At 42.0% G+C, this 22,269-nt stretch overlaps 1 protein-coding gene across 5 annotated transcripts in view; it reads right to left on the bottom strand.

The window, feature by feature from the left end:
* Nucleotides 1-273: 273 nt before the first annotated feature.
* Nucleotides 274-22,269, bottom strand: part of LOC309485165 (IgGFc-binding protein) — a 62,180-nt gene continuing 40,184 nt past the window's right edge. For 2 of the 5 annotated variants that reach the window (XM_082151827.1, XM_082151831.1), the window contains 45 exons: nucleotides 21,612-22,195; nucleotides 20,933-21,497; nucleotides 20,225-20,829; nucleotides 19,538-20,093; nucleotides 19,224-19,420; nucleotides 18,928-19,063; nucleotides 18,784-18,831; nucleotides 17,872-17,919; nucleotides 17,630-17,751; nucleotides 16,387-16,665; nucleotides 16,118-16,213; nucleotides 15,883-16,036; nucleotides 15,411-15,664; nucleotides 15,175-15,321; nucleotides 14,508-15,087; nucleotides 13,836-14,419; nucleotides 13,157-13,721; nucleotides 12,449-13,053; nucleotides 11,762-12,317; nucleotides 11,448-11,644; nucleotides 11,152-11,287; nucleotides 11,008-11,055; nucleotides 10,097-10,144; nucleotides 9,860-9,981; nucleotides 8,617-8,895; nucleotides 8,348-8,443; nucleotides 8,113-8,266; nucleotides 7,641-7,894; nucleotides 7,405-7,551; nucleotides 6,738-7,317; nucleotides 6,066-6,649; nucleotides 5,387-5,951; nucleotides 4,679-5,283; nucleotides 3,992-4,547; nucleotides 3,678-3,874; nucleotides 3,369-3,504; nucleotides 3,119-3,166; nucleotides 2,883-2,927; nucleotides 2,462-2,572; nucleotides 2,177-2,361; nucleotides 1,881-2,035; nucleotides 1,542-1,787; nucleotides 1,161-1,323; nucleotides 779-881; nucleotides 274-566 (listed from right to left, as the gene is read on the bottom strand). In XM_082151827.1, coding sequence (XP_082007953.1) covers nucleotides 466-566; nucleotides 779-881; nucleotides 1,161-1,323; nucleotides 1,542-1,787; nucleotides 1,881-2,035; nucleotides 2,177-2,361; nucleotides 2,462-2,572; nucleotides 2,883-2,927; nucleotides 3,119-3,166; nucleotides 3,369-3,504; nucleotides 3,678-3,874; nucleotides 3,992-4,547; nucleotides 4,679-5,283; nucleotides 5,387-5,951; nucleotides 6,066-6,649; nucleotides 6,738-7,317; nucleotides 7,405-7,551; nucleotides 7,641-7,894; nucleotides 8,113-8,266; nucleotides 8,348-8,443; nucleotides 8,617-8,895; nucleotides 9,860-9,981; nucleotides 10,097-10,144; nucleotides 11,008-11,055; nucleotides 11,152-11,287; nucleotides 11,448-11,644; nucleotides 11,762-12,317; nucleotides 12,449-13,053; nucleotides 13,157-13,721; nucleotides 13,836-14,419; nucleotides 14,508-15,087; nucleotides 15,175-15,321; nucleotides 15,411-15,664; nucleotides 15,883-16,036; nucleotides 16,118-16,213; nucleotides 16,387-16,665; nucleotides 17,630-17,751; nucleotides 17,872-17,919; nucleotides 18,784-18,831; nucleotides 18,928-19,063; nucleotides 19,224-19,420; nucleotides 19,538-20,093; nucleotides 20,225-20,829; nucleotides 20,933-21,497; nucleotides 21,612-22,195 — 12,542 coding nt within the window. In that variant the 3' untranslated portion in view covers nucleotides 274-465. The remainder of the gene's footprint in view (nucleotides 567-778; nucleotides 882-1,160; nucleotides 1,324-1,541; nucleotides 1,788-1,880; nucleotides 2,036-2,176; nucleotides 2,362-2,461; nucleotides 2,573-2,882; nucleotides 2,928-3,118; nucleotides 3,167-3,368; nucleotides 3,505-3,677; nucleotides 3,875-3,991; nucleotides 4,548-4,678; nucleotides 5,284-5,386; nucleotides 5,952-6,065; nucleotides 6,650-6,737; nucleotides 7,318-7,404; nucleotides 7,552-7,640; nucleotides 7,895-8,112; nucleotides 8,267-8,347; nucleotides 8,444-8,616; nucleotides 8,896-9,859; nucleotides 9,982-10,096; nucleotides 10,145-11,007; nucleotides 11,056-11,151; nucleotides 11,288-11,447; nucleotides 11,645-11,761; nucleotides 12,318-12,448; nucleotides 13,054-13,156; nucleotides 13,722-13,835; nucleotides 14,420-14,507; nucleotides 15,088-15,174; nucleotides 15,322-15,410; nucleotides 15,665-15,882; nucleotides 16,037-16,117; nucleotides 16,214-16,386; nucleotides 16,666-17,629; nucleotides 17,752-17,871; nucleotides 17,920-18,783; nucleotides 18,832-18,927; nucleotides 19,064-19,223; nucleotides 19,421-19,537; nucleotides 20,094-20,224; nucleotides 20,830-20,932; nucleotides 21,498-21,611; nucleotides 22,196-22,269) is intronic. The other 3 variants (XM_082151828.1, XM_082151830.1, XM_082151829.1) reach the window with 3 other exon arrangements.

Here is a 22,269-nt window from a genome sequence, read left to right as displayed (position 1 = left end):
GTATAATAAATAACTGTGACTTGACAATGATTTTTATACCATACAAACTGTAGGCCTATATCCCCTAACCCAATATCTACCCCTAAACCCATCCATCACAGAAAACTTTCTGTATTTTTACATTTTCAAAAAAACATAATTCTGTATGATTTATTAGCTGTTTTCCTCATGGGGACCAACAAATGTCATAACATGTGTTAGGACTGACCACCCCCACCACACACACACACACACACACACCAAAACCAAAGAGCAAAATACATGGACAATCAGTTGATCTCATTATTATATACTTTATTCAAACAATAGTAATTAGACTCAATTTATAAAATGATTTGATTTTTTAAATGATTATTCTTTCAGATTATTAATCAGATAATCAGCAGTATCTCATTAATTGAAAAAGAGAAAAGACTAGACTAGTATAGACTAGATAAAATGATGGTGATTCTTAGTGAACATATTCTAAAAGCATATCAGAACACACAGAGAAATAAGTGGTATAGTCAGAGAACCACACAGCCATGGAGCCTTGGATACTTGCACTTGACGTGGCACCTGTGTATCTGTGAACAGAGAATGCACAGCAGTCAGTTGACTGAGCAAGCAGTGGTTCAAGAGTGCTGATGTTTCAGGTAACAGCACTGAGAGATGTTTTACTCTTTGTATCATTCCTCTGCATCCACTGTGTTCCAGACCAGTGCAGAACTACAACACTCTTGCTCATTTGATATTCAAATATGAACAATATATTTTTTTTTCTTGTTTTATAAATCACCTTTGTTACTGTCAGACCACATCAATGGACCCATAGATATGGAAGCACTGTCATGGAAGTCCACAGATCTGCCCTCTCTATGGTGGTGTTCAGAGTCACAGTGCTAAAATACAGATGAAAAGACAACCAAGTTGTGTCAACAAAGGGGTCAAGGTTTTGCTGGTTAGCATGGCCCTGTAAGGCCCTCTACTGGTAGATGTTGTTACTGCTGTATACAATTGCCATTTTTCTCCATTGACTGGAGCTCAAATGTATGCTTTTCAGTGTATTTTCCTTTTACTTAAAGAAACTCTTAAAGAAACTTGATAGATTTACAAATACCAACAACTATATCCATGTCCATAAGTAAAATCTGAATATACTTATGAATTCGTAAACTCACCACTGAGCAGTGATTGTCTTTCAGAAGGCAAAGGTGAATAGCGCAGTGCAGGTAAACCTTTGTGGAGTTTGCAGTGAAGATAAACATCTCAAAGGAGAAACGACTGGATGTGGAAACACCATTCTGCAGCAAGTCCACTGTATTGTCCTCTGGATTGGGACACCTGAGCATTTTGGGACAGTATAATAACAAAAATGGCTAGGTTTGATAAGGTTTGGAATGGCAAGAGGGTAAGTAAAAATGTCATTGTGTTGTTGTTTTTTTGTTTTTGTTTTTTTGATCCCAAGTATTTTTAAGAGTAATGAATGGCATTTTTTTCTGGCAAAATACAAATAATAAGTGCTAAGGAAGATAAACTATCAAACAAACAAATTGACTTACATGCCAACGATGAGGTCCCAGTGGAGAGAGTAATGAGGATCATTCACAGGTGTAGCCCAACATTTGTCTATCACTGAGGCAAACTGATGGCTGTCAACTCCATCAACACGAACTTCTACAAAAATACGTCTGTCCAGCTCCGCGTTCACACTACCAGTGAAGGGACGGGTGAATTCAGCATCCTGATAGGGAATCATCCTGACCTGATATGTCCCTTGACCCGCAGGAAGGATCCTGTGCATAATGCTGTTGAAATAATTTTACACAAGATGTGTCAACTACAAATAAGAATAGTTTAAATAGTTAGTCAGTAAGTTGGCTGAATTTAGTTCATCCCACCTCTCCAGAGGGTTGATGTTCATGGAGAGTGTTTGGGTTTGTAAGTACACACAGGTGAAATTAAGCTTCAGAATTTTCTTCCTGCTGATGAGATGTCCAACTGTGTCTGGCTCTCCCACAATAAAGTTATCATAGATGAAGTGGGTGCCATTGGCCTGTAGGCACATATTATTTGAACATTTGTATATTAAGGGACTTTATATAATTATAACTTTATAACTTTAGAATTATAAAATAATTGTAAAAAGGATTTGTTGTTCTTTTGCTAATTTGAGCATGTATGCAATGATTCCTACCACAAGACTTGTACCACAGATGTGGTCATTGTTGTCAAAATAGAATTCCACTCTGCCATTCCGGACTGTTCCTCTGCAGTTGGGGTCATTGAGGTGTAAGATGTCAGAAGGAAAACCAGCCTCAAAAAGCTGACAGCGAGACAGAGAAATGGAGCCAGAGCTGCTTTCACAGGTTTCAGAGAAATCTGAGAGAGAAAAATATTCAAGAGAATGTCAACAGTGATAAAAACAAACAAAAATGTAATCAATGATGAACGAATATTTGAAATGCTGAATGAGTCCAACCAAAGGATCCACGCTGAGATCTGTGATGGTTCTCCTTGCAGAAACAGCCATAAACACCATGTTTCTCTTCACAGCGTTCATCCTCAGTGCAGTTGAGCTTAGAACAGCGGTCTGACAAAAAGAGGAGAACCACAGGATTTGTGACAATAACTGGGGCATATATAAACACATATTGATTACATAACATCTTCCTTATTCCATCTTCCTAAAAATAGAAATAATTGCAATAAAACATTCAACATTAAGGCTTTTTTTTACTGGTCTAACTCTAAAAAAATAAAAATAAATAAAGCTCCAAATTGATAAAACATACCTTTGGCAATTTATGAGAAAATAAATTAATCAAATCACTGATATCAGTTCACATGACGTCATCTTTGCATTCATTGTTTTTTGTTTTTTTTAAATGTTCCAAATATACCTGAGGGAAGGCTTGATGTGGTGGTCATGTGTGTGGTGCTCTCATCTGTAAAGGGAAAGACAAAACAATGCCTTGAGTGCACAACAGTGTTCATTCACTTTTTCAGCAGCCTTAGTTCTCAAGGTACTTTTCCTATTCATTATCTCCATTGGGTTTTGAAAAAGATATTCAACCGAGCTCTAAACCAAGGCAACCACCTCTGAGACGTACAAAATACAAGACGTATATGAAAATACCTGAGGGAAGGTTTGATCTGAATGTGGTCATGTGAGTGGTGCTCTCTTCTGTGCAGAAAAAATAAATAATAATAATAATCATTTCAGTGGCCTTGGTCCTGAAAGTGATTTTCTATATATATATATATATATATTTTTTTTTTTTCATAATGACAAAAACAACACTAGCAGACAAATTCTTGGTAAATAAATGCAAAGATAATGCAACTCAGAAAAGTTAATATGAGCGATATCACAGATGTGCACTGACCATAGCAGCCACGACGTCCACCTCTGACTGTACACTCCATAGTCGGTCGGCAAGATGAAGCAGAGCAGCGCATATCATTTGGAGCAAAACACTCACAGAGGTGAGAACATTCTAGATCCCAGAACTGTTCGCCAACCTATGAAAACATACCACAAAAGGTTGAACTTTACATTTCCAGAAGAGAGGACATGAGTATGTTTGAGGAGTTTTTTTTTTTAGCAGTAATACAGAACATTACATACAGGGTTAACTTTTCAGTATCCTGTGAGATCTAATAATGCTTTGTCAAAAGAGAGTTTCAATCCTCACATTAAAGTAGAATCCGTCATAAAGGCAGCCACATTGCTCCACTGGTACACAGTGTCCTCCACTCCTCACCAATCCATCATCACAGAAGCATCCCTCTGAGCATGTGTGCTCACAACTAGAGTCAATGCTACTGGCGCAAGTGTGACCACAGTCTGTGCCACACAACTCATAGTGGCTGTTCTCTGAGCAGGTCATGACTGGAAACGTAACAAACAAAATGTATAGGCTTCACGCATGTCTCATGTATACCATTTGTTCACAATACAAGCTAACGACACACACTAATGGAAATAACCTAAAATTATCTCACTCACCACAGGATGTGCTTTCTCTCCAGGGGTAGATAATGGCGTTGTTAGATTGACAGACACTCGCATAGGTTTGGATCGAGCGGCATAGGACATCATTACGGTTTCCAGAAAGGCACACATCGAAAACACAGTCATTAAAGTAGGCTTCAGGATCCACATAAACATGACAGAAGCTAAATGGACCCTCACTGGACCTGATGATGTCGCACAGGGAACGGGAAGTTGTCTGATCCTGACAAAAAGGACAATTGTTTCCACACCCATCATTGCATGGCAGCTCGTCCTCTACCTTCCAACTTGCCCCAAACTGGTCTGCTGAACGATCGAGAGCACCTGAAGGCATCATGAAGTCATCGTTCCTCTGGCCGTTGAAGTTGCCACAGAGGCCACATGTAACCCCACTGTATTCTGCTGGTACAATGATGTTCACTGCCCAGGATCCACCATAACTCACGCTGAAACCAAAGTCGGTTGATACAAATATGTACTGTCCACTGGAGTAGACAGACATCTGACCAGAATCAAGCAGGATGGGGAGGTTTCTGGTCTCTCCATCAACCTGATTGAAATGAAAATATTAGCAGGGTGTTCTAAGAATGTCTGCTGTAGATCATGGCCTCATACACAAGCCTGTCATTAATCATTGTTTTTGTCAATCAAGAAAAATTACAAAGAGCAATGCTTGATTACCTCAACGGTAGAATGACCATTCATGTCCCGTGACATGTGCACAAGATGCCCAGACACATTGACAAAAACTTCAACAGTAATCGCCACCAGGAGTCCATGCCACGCCTCGTTCCTTGCATCCACCTGGAAATGCGGAAGCCCAATAGTGTCATTACAGACTGTGGCTAGCACATAGCGGCATGTGCCCTGGAAGTCAAAGAAGGATCCATCAAATGACATGTAGTGGGGGTCACCCGAAGCAGAGCAACGAGCATGCGGACGAGGATGGCAGCCGTACTCGCCACTCAACACATGGCAGACCTCTTCTTCGCTGCAAGAAGATGGCGTGCAATGGACATTTCCAGTGATTCCATCACAAACACACAAAACCTGGCACTCTTCACCATGCCAGAACCTCTCTCCAGCCTGCCGATAACGCCCAGAGTAGTGGCAACCACAACCAGTGGGGGGCACACAGCGATCTCCATTTAACACATTTCCATCATTACATTGGCATCCCTCCTGGCACTGCAAGGTGCATTGAAATGGAAACGAGAGGCTGGGGCAGGATGCAGGACAGGACGTGCCGCAAACTTCATAATGGGTATTTGCTGGACAGGTGGATTCTGGTTGAAAACAATGACAGAAAAACAATGACAGAAATGTTAAGCACATTGGTGCTTGATGAATTTAAGTTTTAGGTAAGCAGGTGCAACACTAGATGCTTACCGCAGTGGGTGAAACTTCTCCACTCTTCAACTGCTATGCCATTCTGTTGGCAAAGCAGCGTGTAACCTCGCAGAGCCTCACATAAGGCCTCTCTGGCACCTTGTGTCTGCTCCAGAAACTTAATGCAATCTGCTATCCGTTGCTGAGGATCTAGTGTTCTGCTGCACTCAGCAAATGGTCCATCATCCATAGCCATGATACCACATTGTTCATTGAAATGGCTGCTGTTCTGATAATGTCCTGGTTCCCAGATGTCAGGTGGGTCCTCACAGTGGGCTGATAGGGATCCATCACGCCAGCTGTCCGCAAACAGCTGGGTGTCATTCAAAAGGACAGCATCTGGAGTGTAAAACTCATCAGCAATGTCTCCGTTCAAGTTCCCACACAGACCCCCAAGTGTACCGTTGTATGTGCTCGGTGCTGTGACTCGGACAATGTGTGGCCAGTCAGCTCTCACGGTCACCCCAAAGTTTGTTTCCAAAACAAAACCCCTCACACTACTGTGATAGATGCGGATTTGACCAGAGCTAACAGTGACAGGCAGACCAACCATCTGTCCATCCACCTGGAGAGAATGATAAACAGATAAACTTTTCCGTTTAGCATATGAATTTGGAAAATAATGCAATTATGCTCTTTTACTAAATAAAAGTTTAGTGACTTAATATTTTTGACTAACCTTTACATTGCTGCCCTCTCCCATTTCAATGGCGACCTGTATTCCTTCTGCCTCAAACTTCAGGAACCTGGCAAAGTCATGAAGACCTCTGGGTACTTTCTCCACTGTCAACACAAAGTGCGGTAGGGGGGATGGCCCCATCACTCTAACAAGGGTCAATCCACAAGCTCCGTGGTATCTGAAACTTTGTCCATCGAAGGTATGATATGACCCTAGGTTTTCAACTGAACAGGTAGCATAACCAATGGGTCTGCAGCCTCTCACACCATCATGGACTCCACAAACCTCTGCTGGACCACAATGGTGCTGATGACAGATCATTGACATGCCGCTGCATACACACCATCTCCCACAGTCACCGTCCAACACCACTGACTGTCCTTCAGTGTAATAGAAGCCCTCGAAGGTGCAGCCACAGTTTGCTTCAGGCACACACTCTCCAGCACTGAGGATGTATCCAGGATCACATATGCAGCTCTCCTGATTGGGCAAGGGACAGTTCGTTGGGGCAGATGGATTACTGCACGTTGCAGGGCAGCCTGTTCCTTGAGGCTCAAAATGACTGTGTTGAGGACATTGAATCTCTGGGAATGGTGGAAGAAAATAAAGAATACAAATCAGTTCCTGTAATCTTTTATTTAGACAAATCATTCATCTCAGCAAGATACCTACCACAAAAGCCCTGCTGTCTCCACTGCCCAAGGTGTACACCCTGCTGTTGACACTGAGTAGCATACACATTGAGAGCCTGGCACAGAATGGGCTGGTACCCTCCTCCCAAGCAAACGTCATAGACACAGTTTTCTATATAGGTCTGTGGCACATGCACAGGGTGGCAAGAGGCGAATGGGCCGACAACATCACCTAAGATTCCACAGTGGTTGGTGTCACTGTAAATACTCATCTCGTCAGTAGTACAAACAGCACAAGCCAGACCTGTGCACCTGACATTATGACATTCAGGATCTATGTCACTTTGCACTTTCCAGCTGTTGGCAAAGTCCACATCTGAGCTCAAGATCTCCCCACTGGGTGAATGGAAGTCATCTTCAGGGCGCAGGTTAAAGTTCCCGCACAGACCGCAGGTGGCGTTAAAGTAGTCATAAGGTACAGAGATGCGGACGTAGCTGTATGCATCATATGTAACAACTAGACCAAAGTCTGTGCTGATGGCCAAAGAAAAACCTGACTGATAGACCTGGATGGAGCCATTGTGGAGGGCAAAGGGTGTTGCTGCAAAGCTCCCATTAACCTAGACAATTTTGGAAATAGAGGATATTAGCAATATGGATAGAAGGTCACATTCAAGTGAAAATTCAAGCAATATAGTCATACTAACCCTCGCTTCATAATGGTGATCTTTGACCAGTTCAATTACTTCATCATAGACAAACACTCTGACCATCCGTGTCCATGACACATGTGTGCTGCCCCGATGCTCATTTTTGCCCTCAATGCGATAGTACGGCAAACCGTCGCCACAAGCCTAAAATATTCAAGTTTTACAGATTTATTCATTCCTATTATACAATAGACAGAAAGCCATAGAATGTATAGAGATAGAGAAAGACTAACCTCAGATAGAACATAAGTGCAGGTCCCTTGAAAGTGAAAAACCTGATTATCAAAGGTATAGTAGTGAGGGTCACCGGAGATGGTACAGGTTTGCCGTTGAATGTTCTGGCAAGAGTATTGGAAGGCAGCTGGACGGCAGGCTTGGGAATAACTGCAGGGCTCCTGGCTACACTGGAGGCCGCTTCCTGTACAGGTACATCTCTGCTGACAGGTGGCATCACTCCAGAAAGAGTCCCCAAGCTGCACTGGAGCACCTACAGCATAACAGTTTCACATGGCTTTTAACTCAAAATTACTGGATGTTTAGGGAATAAATATATATATATATAAACTTGTCTAAGACTTCTTGATTCACCAGTAATGTACAATACTGTTTAAATTGGTAACTGAATGATTCCTGCAAATACCAAATAATTTATGTAGTCTAGGATCACATCAATGGGAGAAAAAAACAACAACAAAAAAACATTACCATTAAATTGACAACCCCGTGATCCATGATCTGTTCTGAAGGCCCATCTGCCTGACATATTTACATTACTGCTGTATGTTAAGTATGTGATGTTATTAGAGAATGATCCAGGAATTGAGAAATGGTATCTTGAGTTGATGGTGTCATAACCAGCCTGTGAAAAATTAGGACAAAGCTTTCAGCATCTTATTTAAATTGTCTCCTAGACCTCTATTTTTTATTTACTTGTTCACACCTGTACATTTCGTTGAGTTGGCGCAATTGTTCCATAATTGATTAAAACAAATGAGAAATGGCCATCTGAAATCAAAACCACTTGGAAAGATGTTTCCTGAAAAGAGACAACAATAAAAATAAAGTGCTGACCAAAAAAAAAGAGTTGTCTGAATGTCACAAAATATATACCCAGTAATGTGTAGCAACCTTGCTTCATGATGTTCATTTTGATTTCTTAAATTTGTCATTGAACAAGAACAGAGAGAATTTATAAAATTGGTTTCTTACTGTTCCTAATAGAGGGAAATATGCAACTCTGTCCCATGTTGCAACAAAGACCCAAGTAGCAGAGAAGCTCAGGTCAGGGAAATATTGGTTAATGTCTTGTGTGGCCTCTGTAAGGACACTGCCAGAGGTGTACTGACGATGCGAAATGACACCATTGCCACGATTATCAATATCTGTCCAGAATGGAGCGATGATATCTCTTCCACCATAACTTGGAAACTGGTATGGAGTCCAGCTGTGAAATGGCCCATCAAAAGTCAGGTGTCCATTGTTGTTGACCTGAAAGAGATAAAGATTTCTTTTCATACACACTTTCTTTTAAAATATTGTAAAAATCCAGTCATGTTTGAACATTTAATCCAAACTACCAAAGAAACAGGTCAATTAAGAGTTAATAATAATAATAATAATTCATTACATTTACTGTATATAGCGCATTTCTCAGCACTCAAAGTGCTTGGAAGGTGGTAGGGAGAATCTCCTCAACCACCACCAATGTGCAGCATACACCTGGATGATGCGACGGCAGCCATACTGCGCCAGAACGCCCACCACACACCAGCTTATTGGTGGAGAGGAGACAGTGACGAAGCCAATCAGTATATGGGGATGATTAGGGGGCCATGATGGATAGAGGCCAATGGGCAAATTTGGCCAGGATGCTGGGGTTACACCCCTACTCTTTTTCGAAGGACATCTGGGATTTTTAATGACCACAGAGAGTCAGGACCTCGGTTTAACGTCTCATCCGAAGGACGGTGCTTTTTTTTGACAGTTTAGTGTCACTATACTGGGGCATTAGGACCCGCACAGACCAGAGGGTGAGCACCCCCTACTGGCCTCACTAACACCTCTTCCAGCAGCAACCTGGTTTTCTCAGGAGGTCTCCCATCCAGGTACTAACCAGGCTCAACCCTGCTTAGCGTCAGTGGGCGACAGTCTAGGGCTACAGGGTGATATGGCTGCTGGCAGGTCAATAAAGAGTAGCAAATAGACTAAAATTAGAAATAATAATTAAATAATAAAAATGTAATAAAAAAAATATATATATATACATATAATTATTATGTTTTACATGTAAAAATTATAATAAATAAAATAAAATAAATAAATCAAATTGAGCATTCAGAAGTCATTAGTAACAGAAAGAAGGAATGCAATAAATGGTAATTTCCTCACAGGTGACCTCTATTTGGAGTCCATGATCACAAATTAAAAAAGCTGGCATCTTACACTGACTTACATATATTCGGCTATATGTTTGTCCAAAATATATGAACTGTTGCAGAAGGTAGATCACAGATGAACTCCCATCATCAGAGCGGTCATTCTCTGTGTCACCAGCTCCAAATGGATAAAACACAGCTGTGGGAATTTATGGGGGAAAAAAAGGGGGGGAAAATATGATATCACATCAAATTACTTCACCTTTGCATTTACTATCTTTTTTTTTTTTTTTTTTAAATTCTTTCAAAAATACCTGGGGGAATGCTTGATCTGGTGGTGGTTGGGAATGTGGTGCTCTGTTCTGTAGAGAAAAAACGATGTTTTCCACATTACATGCCAACTCTGACATCTCTATAGAGCACAACAATGATCGTCCCTTGCACCCTTACTCCCCAAATAATTTTTTCTATTTAATTTCTCCATAAGGTTTGGAAAGAGTTCTTCAATAAAGACTTCTGAACAAAGTCAAACTTGTCTGAGACAAATCACAACATTACAAACTTTGACTGAAAAAGGGTATGTGAAAATCTGGGAAAGACAAGAGTACAAGAATGTGCATTATACATCTTTCATGATGAAATTTACTACAGTCCCAGAAGGCATTGCAAATGACAATTATATAACTATTTAAGTAACGTCACTGGTTATAAGTATAACAACTATGAATTTTAAATAGATTGAAAACTAGTAATCTACACACAAATATATACAAAGTTGGAAAATGGAAGAACTCGATTTCACAGTGCTGCATGGGGTGAGCGGTCACTGCAAAGCTCTTTCACCCTGATTTGTTTGCTTTGATCTTTTGATTTATAGAGTTTTCTTTTAAGGATTATGGGTAGTGTAGTTCTTTATCCGGTATTAACACTAAATAGAAGTTGACATTACAGCAACTAATGGCTTTATAAGTACCATACACTCTAACACTGTTTAGATATAATAAAAAAAAAACTAAAAAAAACTCACAAGCTCATGGTATACCTATCTTGAAAGAATTATACAGATTGTTTTATAATAAATAACAAATCAAGCACCGAATGGATCAAATAGACCTGTCAGAACTTATGAGTTAAAAAAAAAAACCCAAATATCATCGCTGATATCACATATTACATGACTTCTTTGAATTTGTGTATTTTTTTTTCTAAATTTTTACAAAAATACCTGAGGGAAGACTTGATCTGGTGGTGGTCATATATGTGGTGCTCTCTTCTGTAAAGAGGAGATTCCATGAAAAAGATTGTGATCATCTACCCAAAGACAAATGCTGATGTAATTAACACAACTTAATATGAGATGTGCACTGACCATAGCAGCCCCGACGTCCACCTCTGACCGTACACTCCATAGTCGGTCGGCAAGATGAAGCAGAGCAGCGCATATCATTTGGAGCAAAACACTCACAGAGATTAGAACATTCTAGATCCCAGAACTGTTCGCCAACCTATGAAAACATATCACAAAACGATGAACTTTACATTTCAAGAAGGGAGGATATGTATGTTTGAAGAGTTGTTTTTGCAGTAACACTACTACAAGGCTCTGCTTTTCAAAATCCGGTGAGATCTAATAAAGCTTTGTTAAAAGAGTTTTTAAATTCTCACATTAAAGTAGAATCCGTCATAAAGGCAGCCACATTGCTCCACTGGTACACAGTGTCCTCCACTCCTCACCAATCCATCATCACAGAAGCATCCCTCTGAGCATGTGTGCTCACAACTAGAGTCAATGCTACTGGCGCAAGTGTGACCACAGTCTGTGCCACACAACTCATAGTGGCTGTTCTCAGGGCAGGTCATGACTGGAAACGTAACAAACAAAATGGATAGGCTTCAAGCACGTCTCATGTATACCATTTGTTCACAATACAAGCTAATGACACACACTAATGGAAATAACCTACAATTATCTCACTCACCACAGGATGTGCTTTCTCTCCAGGGGTAGATAACGGCGTTGTTAGATTGACAGGCACTCGCATAGGTTTGGATCGAGCGGCATAGGACATCATTACGGTTTCCAGAAAGGCACACATCAAAAACACAGTCATTAAAGTAGGCTTCAGGATCCACATAAACATGACAGAAGCTAAATGGACCCTCACTGGACCTGATGATGTCGCACAGGGAACGGGAAGTTGTCTGATCCTGACACAAAGGACAATTGTTTCCACACCCATCATTGCATGGCAGCTCGTCCTCAACCTTCCAACTTGCCCCAAACTGGTCTGCTGAACGATCGAGAGCACCTGAAGGCATCATGAAGTCATCGTTCCTCTGGCCGTTGAAGTTGCCACAGAGGCCACATGTAACCCCACTGTATTCTGCTGGTACAATGATGTTCACTGCCCAGGATCCACCATAACTCACGCTGAAACCAAAGTCGGTTGATACAAATATGTACTGTCCACTGGAGTAGACAGACATCTGACCAGAATCAAGCAGGATGGGGAGGTTTCTGGTCTCTCCGTCAACCTGATTGAAATGAAAATATTAGCAGGGTGTTCTAAGAATGTCTGCTGTAGATCATGGCCTCATACACAAGCCTGTCATGAATCATTGTTTTTGTCTATCAAGGGAAAATACAAAGAGCAATGCTTGATTACCTCAACGGTAGAATGACCATTCATGTCCCGTGACATGTGCACAAGATGCCCAGAGACATTAACAAAAACTTCTACAGTAATCGCCACCAGGAGTCCATGCCACGCCTCGTTCCTTGCATCCACCTGGAAATGCGGAAGCCCAATAGTGTCATTACAGACTGTGGCTAGCACATAGCGGCATGTGCCCTGGAAGTCAAAGAAGGATCCATCAAATGACATGTAGTGGGGGTCACCCGAAGCAGAGCAACGAGCATGTGGACGAGGATGGCAGCCGTACTCGCCACTCAACACATGGCAGACCTCTTCTTCGCTGCAAGAAGATGGCGTGCAATGGACATTTCCAGTGATTCCATCACAAACACACAAAACCTGGCACTCTTCACCATGCCAGAACCTCTCTCCAGCCTGCCGATAACGCCCAGAGTAGTGGCAACCACAACCCGTGGGGGGCACACAGCGATCTCCATTTAACACATTCCCATCATTACATTGGCATCCCTCCTGGCACTGCAAGGTGCATTGAAATGGAAACGAGAGGCTGGGGCAGGATGCAGGACAGGACGTGCCGCAAACTTCATAATGGGTATTTGCTGGACAGGTGGATTCTGGTTGAAAACAATGACAGAAAAACAATGACAGAAATGTTAAGCACATTGGTGCTTGATGAATTTAAGTTTTAGGTAAGCAGGTGCAACACTAAATGCTTACCGCAATGGGTAAAACTTCTCCACTCTTCAACTGCAATGCCATTCTGTTGGCAAAGCAGCGTGTAACCTCGCAGAGCCTCACATAAGGCCTCTCTGGCACCTTGTGTCTGCTCCAGAAACGTAACGCAATCTGCTATCCGTTGCTGAGGATCTAGTGTTCTGCTGCACTCAGCAAATGGTCCATCATCCATAGCCATGATACCACATTGTTCATTAAAATGGCTGCTGTTCTGATAATGTCCTGGTTCCCAGATGTCAGGTGGGTCCTCACAGTGGGCTGATAGGGATCCATCACGCCAGCTGTCCGCAAACAGCTGGGTGTCATTCAAAAGGACAGCATCTGGAGTGTAAAACTCATCAGCAATGTCTCCGTTCAAGTTCCCACACAGACCCCCAAGTGTACCGTTGTATGTGATCGGTGCTGTGACTCGGACAATGTGTGGCCAGTCAGCTCTCACGGTCACCCCAAAGTTTGTTTCCAAAACAAAACCCCTCACACTACTGTGATAGATGCGGATTTGACCAGAGCTAACAGTGACAGGCAGACCAACCATCTGTCCATCCACCTGGAGAGAATGATAAACAGATAAACTTTTCCGTTTAGCATATGAATTTGGAAAATAATGCAATTATGCTCTTTTACTAAATAAAAGTTTAGTGACTTAATATTTTTGACTAACCTTTACATTGCTGCCCTCTCCCATTTCAATGGCGACCTGTATTCCTTCTGCCTCAAACTTCAGGAACCTGGCAAAGTCATGAAGACCTCTGGGTACTTTCTCCACTGTCAACACAAAGTGCGGTAGGGGGGATGGCCCCATCACTCTAACAAGGGTCAATCCACAAGCTCCGTGGTATCTGAAACTTTGTCCATCGAAGGTATGATATGACCCTAGGTTTTCAACTGAACAGGTAGCATAACCAATGGGTCTGCAGCCTCTCACACCATCATGGACTCCACAAACCTCTGCTGGACCACAATGGTGCTGATGACAGATCATTGACATGCCGCTGCATACACACCATCTCCCACAGTCACCGTCCAACACCACTGACTGTCCTTCAGTGTAATAGAAGCCCTCGAAGGTGCAGCCACAGTTTGCTTCAGGCACACACTCTCCAGCACTGAGGATGTATCCAGGATCACATATGCAGCTCTCCTGATTGGGCAAGGGACAGTTCGTTGGGGCAGATGGATTACTGCACGTTGCAGGGCAGCCTGTTCCTTGAGGCTCAAAATGACTGTGTTGAGGACATTGAATCTCTGGGAATGGTGGAAGAAAATAAAGAATACAAATCAGTTCCTGTAATCTTTTATTTAGACAAATCATTCATCTCAGCAAGATACCTACCACAAAAGCCCTGCTGTCTCCACTGCCCAAGGTGTACACCCTGCTGTTGACACTGAGTAGCATACACATTGAGAGCCTGGCACAGAATGGGCTGGTACCCTCCTCCCAAGCAAACGTCATAGACACAGTTTTCTATATAGGTCTGTGGCACATGCACAGGGTGGCAAGAGGCGAATGGGCCGACAACATCACCTAAGATTCCACAGTGGTTGGTGTCACTGTAAATACTCATCTCGTCAGTAGTACAAACAGCACAAGCCAGACCTGTGCACCTGACATTATGACATTCAGGATCTATGTCACTTTGCACTTTCCAGCTGTTGGCAAAGTCCACATCTGAGCTCAAGATCTCCCCACTGGGTGAATGGAAGTCATCTTCAGGGCGCAGGTTAAAGTTCCCGCACAGACCGCAGGTGGCGTTAAAGTAGTCATAAGGTACAGAGATGCGGACGTAGCTGTATGCATCATATGTAACAACTAGACCAAAGTCTGTGCTGATGGCCAAAGAAAAACCTGACTGATAGACCTGGATGGAGCCATTGTGGAGGGCAAAGGGTGTTGCTGCAAAGCTCCCATTAACCTAGACAATTTTGGAAATAGAGGATATTAGCAATATGGATAGAAGGTCACATTCAAGTGAAAATTCAAGCAATATAGTCATACTAACCCTCGCTTCATAATGGTGATCTTTGACCAGTTCAATTACTTCATCATAGACAAACACTCTGACCATCCGTGTCCATGACACATGTGTGCTGCCCCGATGCTCATTTTTGCCCTCAATGCGATAGTACGGCAAACCGTCGCCACAAGCCTAAAATATTCAAGTTTTACAGATTTATTCATTCCTATTATACAATAGACAGAAAGCCATAGAATGTATAGAGATAGAGAAAGACTAACCTCAGATAGAACATAAGTGCAGGTCCCTTGAAAGTGAAAAACCTGATTATCAAAGGTATAGTAGTGAGGGTCACCGGAGATGGTACAGGTTTGCCGTTGAATGTTCTGGCAAGAGTATTGGAAGGCAGCTGGACGGCAGGCTTGGGAATAACTGCAGGGCTCCTGGCTACACTGGAGGCCGCTTCCTGTACAGGTACATCTCTGCTGACAGGTGGCATCACTCCAGAAAGAGTCCCCAAGCTGCACTGGAGCACCTACAGCATAACAGTTTCACATGGCTTTTAACTCAAAATTACTGGATGTTTAGGGAATAAATATATATATATATAAACTTGTCTAAGACTTCTTGATTCACCAGTAATGTACAATACTGTTTAAATTGGTAACTGAATGATTCCTGCAAATACCAAATAATTTATGTAGTCTAGGATCACATCAATGGGAGAAAAAAACAACAACAAAAAAACATTACCATTAAATTGACAACCCCGTGATCCATGATCTGTTCTGAAGGCCCATCTGCCTGACATATTTACATTACTGCTGTATGTTAAGTATGTGATGTTATTAGAGAATGATCCAGGAATTGAGAAATGGTATCTTGAGTTGATGGTGTCATAACCAGCCTGTGAAAAATTAGGACAAAGCTTTCAGCATCTTATTTAAATTGTCTCCTAGACCTCTATTTTTTATTTACTTGTTCACACCTGTACATTTCGTTGAGTTGGCGCAATTGTTCCATAATTGATTAAAACAAATGAGAAATGGCCATCTGAAATCAAAACCACTTGGAAAGATGTTTCCTGAAAAGAGACAACAATAAAAATAAAGTGCTGACCAAAAAAAAAGAGTTGTCTGAATGTCACAAAATATATACCCAGTAATGTGTAGCAACCTTGCTTCATGATGTTCATTTTGATTTCTTAAATTTGTCATTGAACAAGAACAGAAAGAATTTATAAAATTGGTTTCTTACTGTTCCTAATAGAGGGAAATATGCAACTCTGTCCCATGTTGCAACAAAGACCCAAGTAGCAGAGAAGCTCAGGTCAGGGAAATATTGGTTAATGTCTTGTGTGGCCTCTGTAAGGACACTGCCAGAGGTGTACTGACGATGCGAAATGACACCATTGCCACGATTATCAATATCTGTCCAGAATGGAGCGATGATATCTCTTCCACCATAACTTGGAAACTGGTATGGAGTCCAGCTGTGAAATGGCCCATCAAAAGTCAGGTGTCCATTGTTGTTGACCTGAAAGAGATAAAGATTTCTTTTCATACACACTTTCTTTTAAAATATTGTAAAAATCCAGTCATGTTTGAACATTTAATCCAAACTACCAAAGAAACAGGTCAATTAAGAGTTAATAATAATAATAATAATTCATTACATTTACTGTATATAGCGCATTTCTCAGCACTCAAAGTGCTTGGAAGGTGGTAGGGAGAATCTCCTCAACCACCACCAATGTGCAGCATACACCTGGATGATGCGACGGCAGCCATACTGCGCCAGAACGCCCACCACACACCAGCTTATTGGTGGAGAGGAGACAGTGACGAAGCCAATCAGTATATGGGGATGATTAGGGGGCCATGATGGATAGAGGCCAATGGGCAAATTTGGCCAGGATGTTGGGGTTACACCCCTACTCTTTTTCGAAGGACATCTGGGATTTTTAATGACCACAGAGAGTCAGGACCTCGGTTTAACGTCTCATCCGAAGGACGGTGCTTTTTTTTGACAGTTTAGTGTCACTATACTGGGGCATTAGGACCCGCACAGACCAGAGGGTGAGCACCCCCTACTGGCCTCACTAACACCTCTTCCAGCAGCAACCTGGTTTTCTCAGGAGGTCTCCCATCCAGGTACTAACCAGGCTCAACCCTGCTTAGCGTCAGTGGGCGACAGTCTAGGGCTACAGGGTGATATGGCTGCTGGCAGGTCAATAAAGAGTAGCAAATAGACTAAAATTAGAAATAATAATTAAATAATAAAAATGTAATAAAAAAAAAATATATATATACATATAATTATTATGTTTTACATGTAAAAATAATAATAAATAAAATAAAATAAATAAATCAAATTGAGCATTCAGAAGTCATTAGTAACAGAAAGAAGGAATGCAATAAATGGTAATTTCCTCACAGGTGACCTCTATTTGGAGTCCATGATCACAAATTAAAAAAGCTGGCATCTTACACTGACTTACATATATTCGGCTATATGTTTGTCCAAAATATATGAACTGTTGCAGAAGGTAGATCACAGATGAACTCCCATCATCAGAGCGGTCATTCTCTGTGTCACCAGCTCCAAATGGATAAAACACAGCTGTGGGAATTTATGGGGGAAAAAAAGGGAGGGAAAATATGATATCACATCAAATTACTTCACCTTTGCATTTACTATCTTTTTATTTTTTTTTATTTTTTTTAATTCTTTCAAAAATACCTGGGGGAATGCTTGATCTGGTGGTGGTTGGGAATGTGGTGCTCTGTTCTGTAGAGAAAAAACTATGTTTTCCACATTACATGCCAACTCTGACATCTCTATAGAGCACAACAATGATCGTCCCTTGCACCCTTACTCCCCAAATAATTTTTTCTATTTAATTTCTCCATAAGGTTTGGAAAGAGTTCTTCAATAAAGACTTCTGAACAAAGTCAAACTTGTCTGAGACAAATCACAACATTACAAACTTTGACTGAAAAAGGGTATGTGAAAATCTGGGAAAGACAAGAGTACAAGAATGTGCATTATACATCTTTCATGATGAAATTTACTACAGTCCCACAAGGCATTGCAAATGACAATTATATAACTATTTAAGTAACGTCACTGGTTATAAGTATAAAAACTATGAATTTTAAATAGATTGAAAACTAGTAATCTACACACAAATATATACAAAGTTGGAAAATGGAAGAACTCGATTTCACAGTGCTGCATGGGGTGAGCGGTCACTGCACAGCTCTTTCACCCTGATTTGTTTGCTTTGATCTTTTGATTTATAGAGTTTTCTTTTAAGGATTATGGGTAGTGTAGTTCTTTATCCGGTATTAACACTAAATAGAAGTTGACATTACAGCAACTAATGGCTTTATAAGTACCATACACTCTAACACTGTTTAGATATAAGAAAAAAAAAAAAAAAAAAAAACTCACAAGCTCATGGTATACCTATCTTGAAAGAATTATACAGATTGTTTTATAATAAATAACAAATCAAGCACCGAATGGATCAAATAGACCTGTCAGAACTTATGAGTTAAAAAAAAAAACTCAAATATCATCGCTGATATCACATATTACATGACTTCTTTGAATTTGTGTATTTTTTTTTCTAAATTTTTACAAAAATACCTGAGGGAAGACTTGATCTGGTGGTGGTCATATATGTGGTGCTTTCTTCTGTAAAGAGGAGATTCCATGAAAAAGATTGTGATCATCTACCCAAAGACAAATGCTGATGTAATTAACACAACTTAATATGAGATGTGCACTGACCATAGCAGCCCCGACGTCCACCTCTGACCGTACACTCCATAGTCGGTCGGCAAGATGAAGCAGAGCAGCGCATATCATTTGGAGCAAAACACTCACAGAGATTAGAACATTCTAGATCCCGGAACTGTTCGCCAACCTATGAAAACATATCACAAAACGATGAACTTTACATTTCAAGAAGGGAGGATATGTATGTTTGAAGAGTTGTTTTTGCAGTAACACTACTACAAGGCTCTGCTTTTCAAAATCCGGTGAGATCTAATAAAGCTTTGTTAAAAGAGTTTTTAAATTCTCACATTAAAGTAGAATCCGTCATAAAGGCAGCCACATTGCTCCACTGGTACACAGTGTCCTCCACTCCTCACCAATCCATCATCACAGAAGCATCCCTCTGAGCATGTGTGCTCACAACTAGAGTCAATGCTACTGGCGCAAGTGTGACCACAGTCTGTGCCACACAACTCATAGTGGCTGTTCTCAGGGCAGGTCATGACTGGAAACGTAACAAACAAAATGGATAGGCTTCAAGCACGTCTCATGTATACCATTTGTTCACAATACAAGCTAATGACACACACTAATGGAAATAACCTACAATTATCTCACTCACCACAGGATGTGCTTTCTCTCCAGGGGTAGATAACGGCGTTGTTAGATTGACAGGCACTCGCATAGGTTTGGATCGAGCGGCATAGGACATCATTACGGTTTCCAGAAAGGCACACATCAAAAACACAGTCATTAAAGTAGGCTTCAGGATCCACATAAACATGACAGAAGCTAAATGGACCCTCACTGGACCTGATGATGTCGCACAGGGAACGGGAAGTTGTCTGATCCTGACACAAAGGACAATTGTTTCCACACCCATCATTGCATGGCAGCTCGTCCTCAACCTTCCAACTTGCCCCAAACTGGTCTGCTGAACGATCGAGAGCACCTGAAGGCATCATGAAGTCATCGTTCCTCTGGCCGTTGAAGTTGCCACAGAGGCCACATGTAACCCCACTGTATTCTGCTGGTACAATGATGTTCACTGCCCAGGATCCACCATAACTCACGCTGAAACCAAAGTCGGTTGATACAAATATGTACTGTCCACTGGAGTAGACAGACATCTGACCAGAATCAAGCAGGATGGGGAGGTTTCTGGTCTCTCCGTCAACCTGATTGAAATGAAAATATTAGCAGGGTGTTCTAAGAATGTCTGCTGTAGATCATGGCCTCATACACAAGCCTGTCATGAATCATTGTTTTTGTCTATCAAGGGAAAATACAAAGAGCAATGCTTGATTACCTCAACGGTAGAATGACCATTCATGTCCCGTGACATGTGCACAAGATGCCCAGAGACATTAACAAAAACTTCTACAGTAATCGCCACCAGGAGTCCATGCCACGCCTCGTTCCTTGCATCCACCTGGAAATGCGGAAGCCCAATAGTGTCATTACAGACTGTGGCTAGCACATAGCGGCATGTGCCCTGGAAGTCAAAGAAGGATCCATCAAATGACATGTAGTGGGGGTCACCCGAAGCAGAGCAACGAGCATGTGGACGAGGATGGCAGCCGTACTCGCCACTCAACACATGGCAGACCTCTTCTTCGCTGCAAGAAGATGGCGTGCAATGGACATTTCCAGTGATTCCATCACAAACACACAAAACCTGGCACTCTTCACCATGCCAGAACCTCTCTCCAGCCTGCCGATAACGCCCAGAGTAGTGGCAACCACAACCCGTGGGGGGCACACAGCGATCTCCATTTAACACATTCCCATCATTACATTGGCATCCCTCCTGGCACTGCAAGGTGCATTGAAATGGAAACGAGAGGCTGGGGCAGGATGCAGGACAGGACGTGCCGCAAACTTCATAATGGGTATTTGCTTGACAGGTGGATTCTGGTTGAAAACAATGACAGAAAAACAATGACAGAAATGTTAAGCACATTGGTGCTTGATGAATTTAAGTTTTAGGTAAGCAGGTGCAACACTAAATGCTTACCGCAATGGGTAAAACTTCTCCACTCTTCAACTGCAATGCCATTCTGTTGGCAAAGCAGCGTGTAACCTCGCAGAGCCTCACATAAGGCCTCTCTGGCACCTTGTGTCTGCTCCAGAAACGTAACGCAATCTGCTATCCGTTGCTGAGGATCTAGTGTTCTGCTGCACTCAGCAAATGGTCCATCATCCATAGCCATGATACCACATTGTTCATTAAAATGGCTGCTGTTCTGATAATGTCCTGGTTCCCAGATGTCAGGTGGGTCCTCACAGTGGGCTGATAGGGATCCATCACGCCAGCTGTCCGCAAACAGCTGGGTGTCATTCAAAAGGACAGCATCTGGAGTGTAAAACTCATCAGCAATGTCTCCGTTCAAGTTCCCACACAGACCCCCAAGTGTACCGTTGTATGTGATCGGTGCTGTGACTCGGACAATGTGTGGCCAGTCAGCTCTCACGGTCACCCCAAAGTTTGTTTCCAAAACAAAACCCCTCACACTACTGTGATAGATGCGGATTTGACCAGAGCTAACAGTGACAGGCAGACCAACCATCTGTCCATCCACCTGGAGAGAATGATAAACAGATAAACTTTTCCGTTTAGCATATGAATTTGGAAAATAATGCAATTATGCTCTTTTACTAAATAAAAGTTTAGTGACTTAATATTTTTGACTAACCTTTACATTGCTGCCCTCTCCCATTTCAATGGCGACCTGTATTCCTTCTGCCTCAAACTTCAGGAACCTGGCAAAGTCATGAAGACCTCTGGGTACTTTCTCCACTGTCAACACAAAGTGCGGTAGGGGGGATGGCCCCATCACTCTAACAAGGGTCAATCCACAAGCTCCGTGGTATCTGAAACTTTGTCCATCGAAGGTATGATATGACCCTAGGTTTTCAACTGAACAGGTAGCATAACCAATGGGTCTGCAGCCTCTCACACCATCATGGACTCCACAAACCTCTGCTGGACCACAATGGTGCTGATGACAGATCATTGACATGCCGCTGCATACACACCATCTCCCACAGTCACCGTCCAACACCACTGACTGTCCTTCAGTGTAATAGAAGCCCTCGAAGGTGCAGCCACAGTTTGCTTCAGGCACACACTCTCCAGCACTGAGGATGTATCCAGGATCACATATGCAGCTCTCCTGATTGGGCAAGGGACAGTTCGTTGGGGCAGATGGATTACTGCACGTTGCAGGGCAGCCTGTTCCTTGAGGCTCAAAATGACTGTGTTGAGGACATTGAATCTCTGGGAATGGTGGAAGAAAATAAAGAATACAAATCAGTTCCTGTAATCTTTTATTTAGACAAATCATTCATCTC

Source organism: Leuciscus leuciscus (genome assembly GCF_965113295.1).
Source record: "Leuciscus leuciscus genome assembly, chromosome: 21".
Classification (NCBI taxonomy): Eukaryota; Metazoa; Chordata; class Actinopteri; order Cypriniformes; family Leuciscidae; genus Leuciscus; species Leuciscus leuciscus.
The sequence above is the reverse complement of the archived record's forward strand: the minus strand, read 5'-3'. Positions and strand labels throughout refer to the sequence as shown.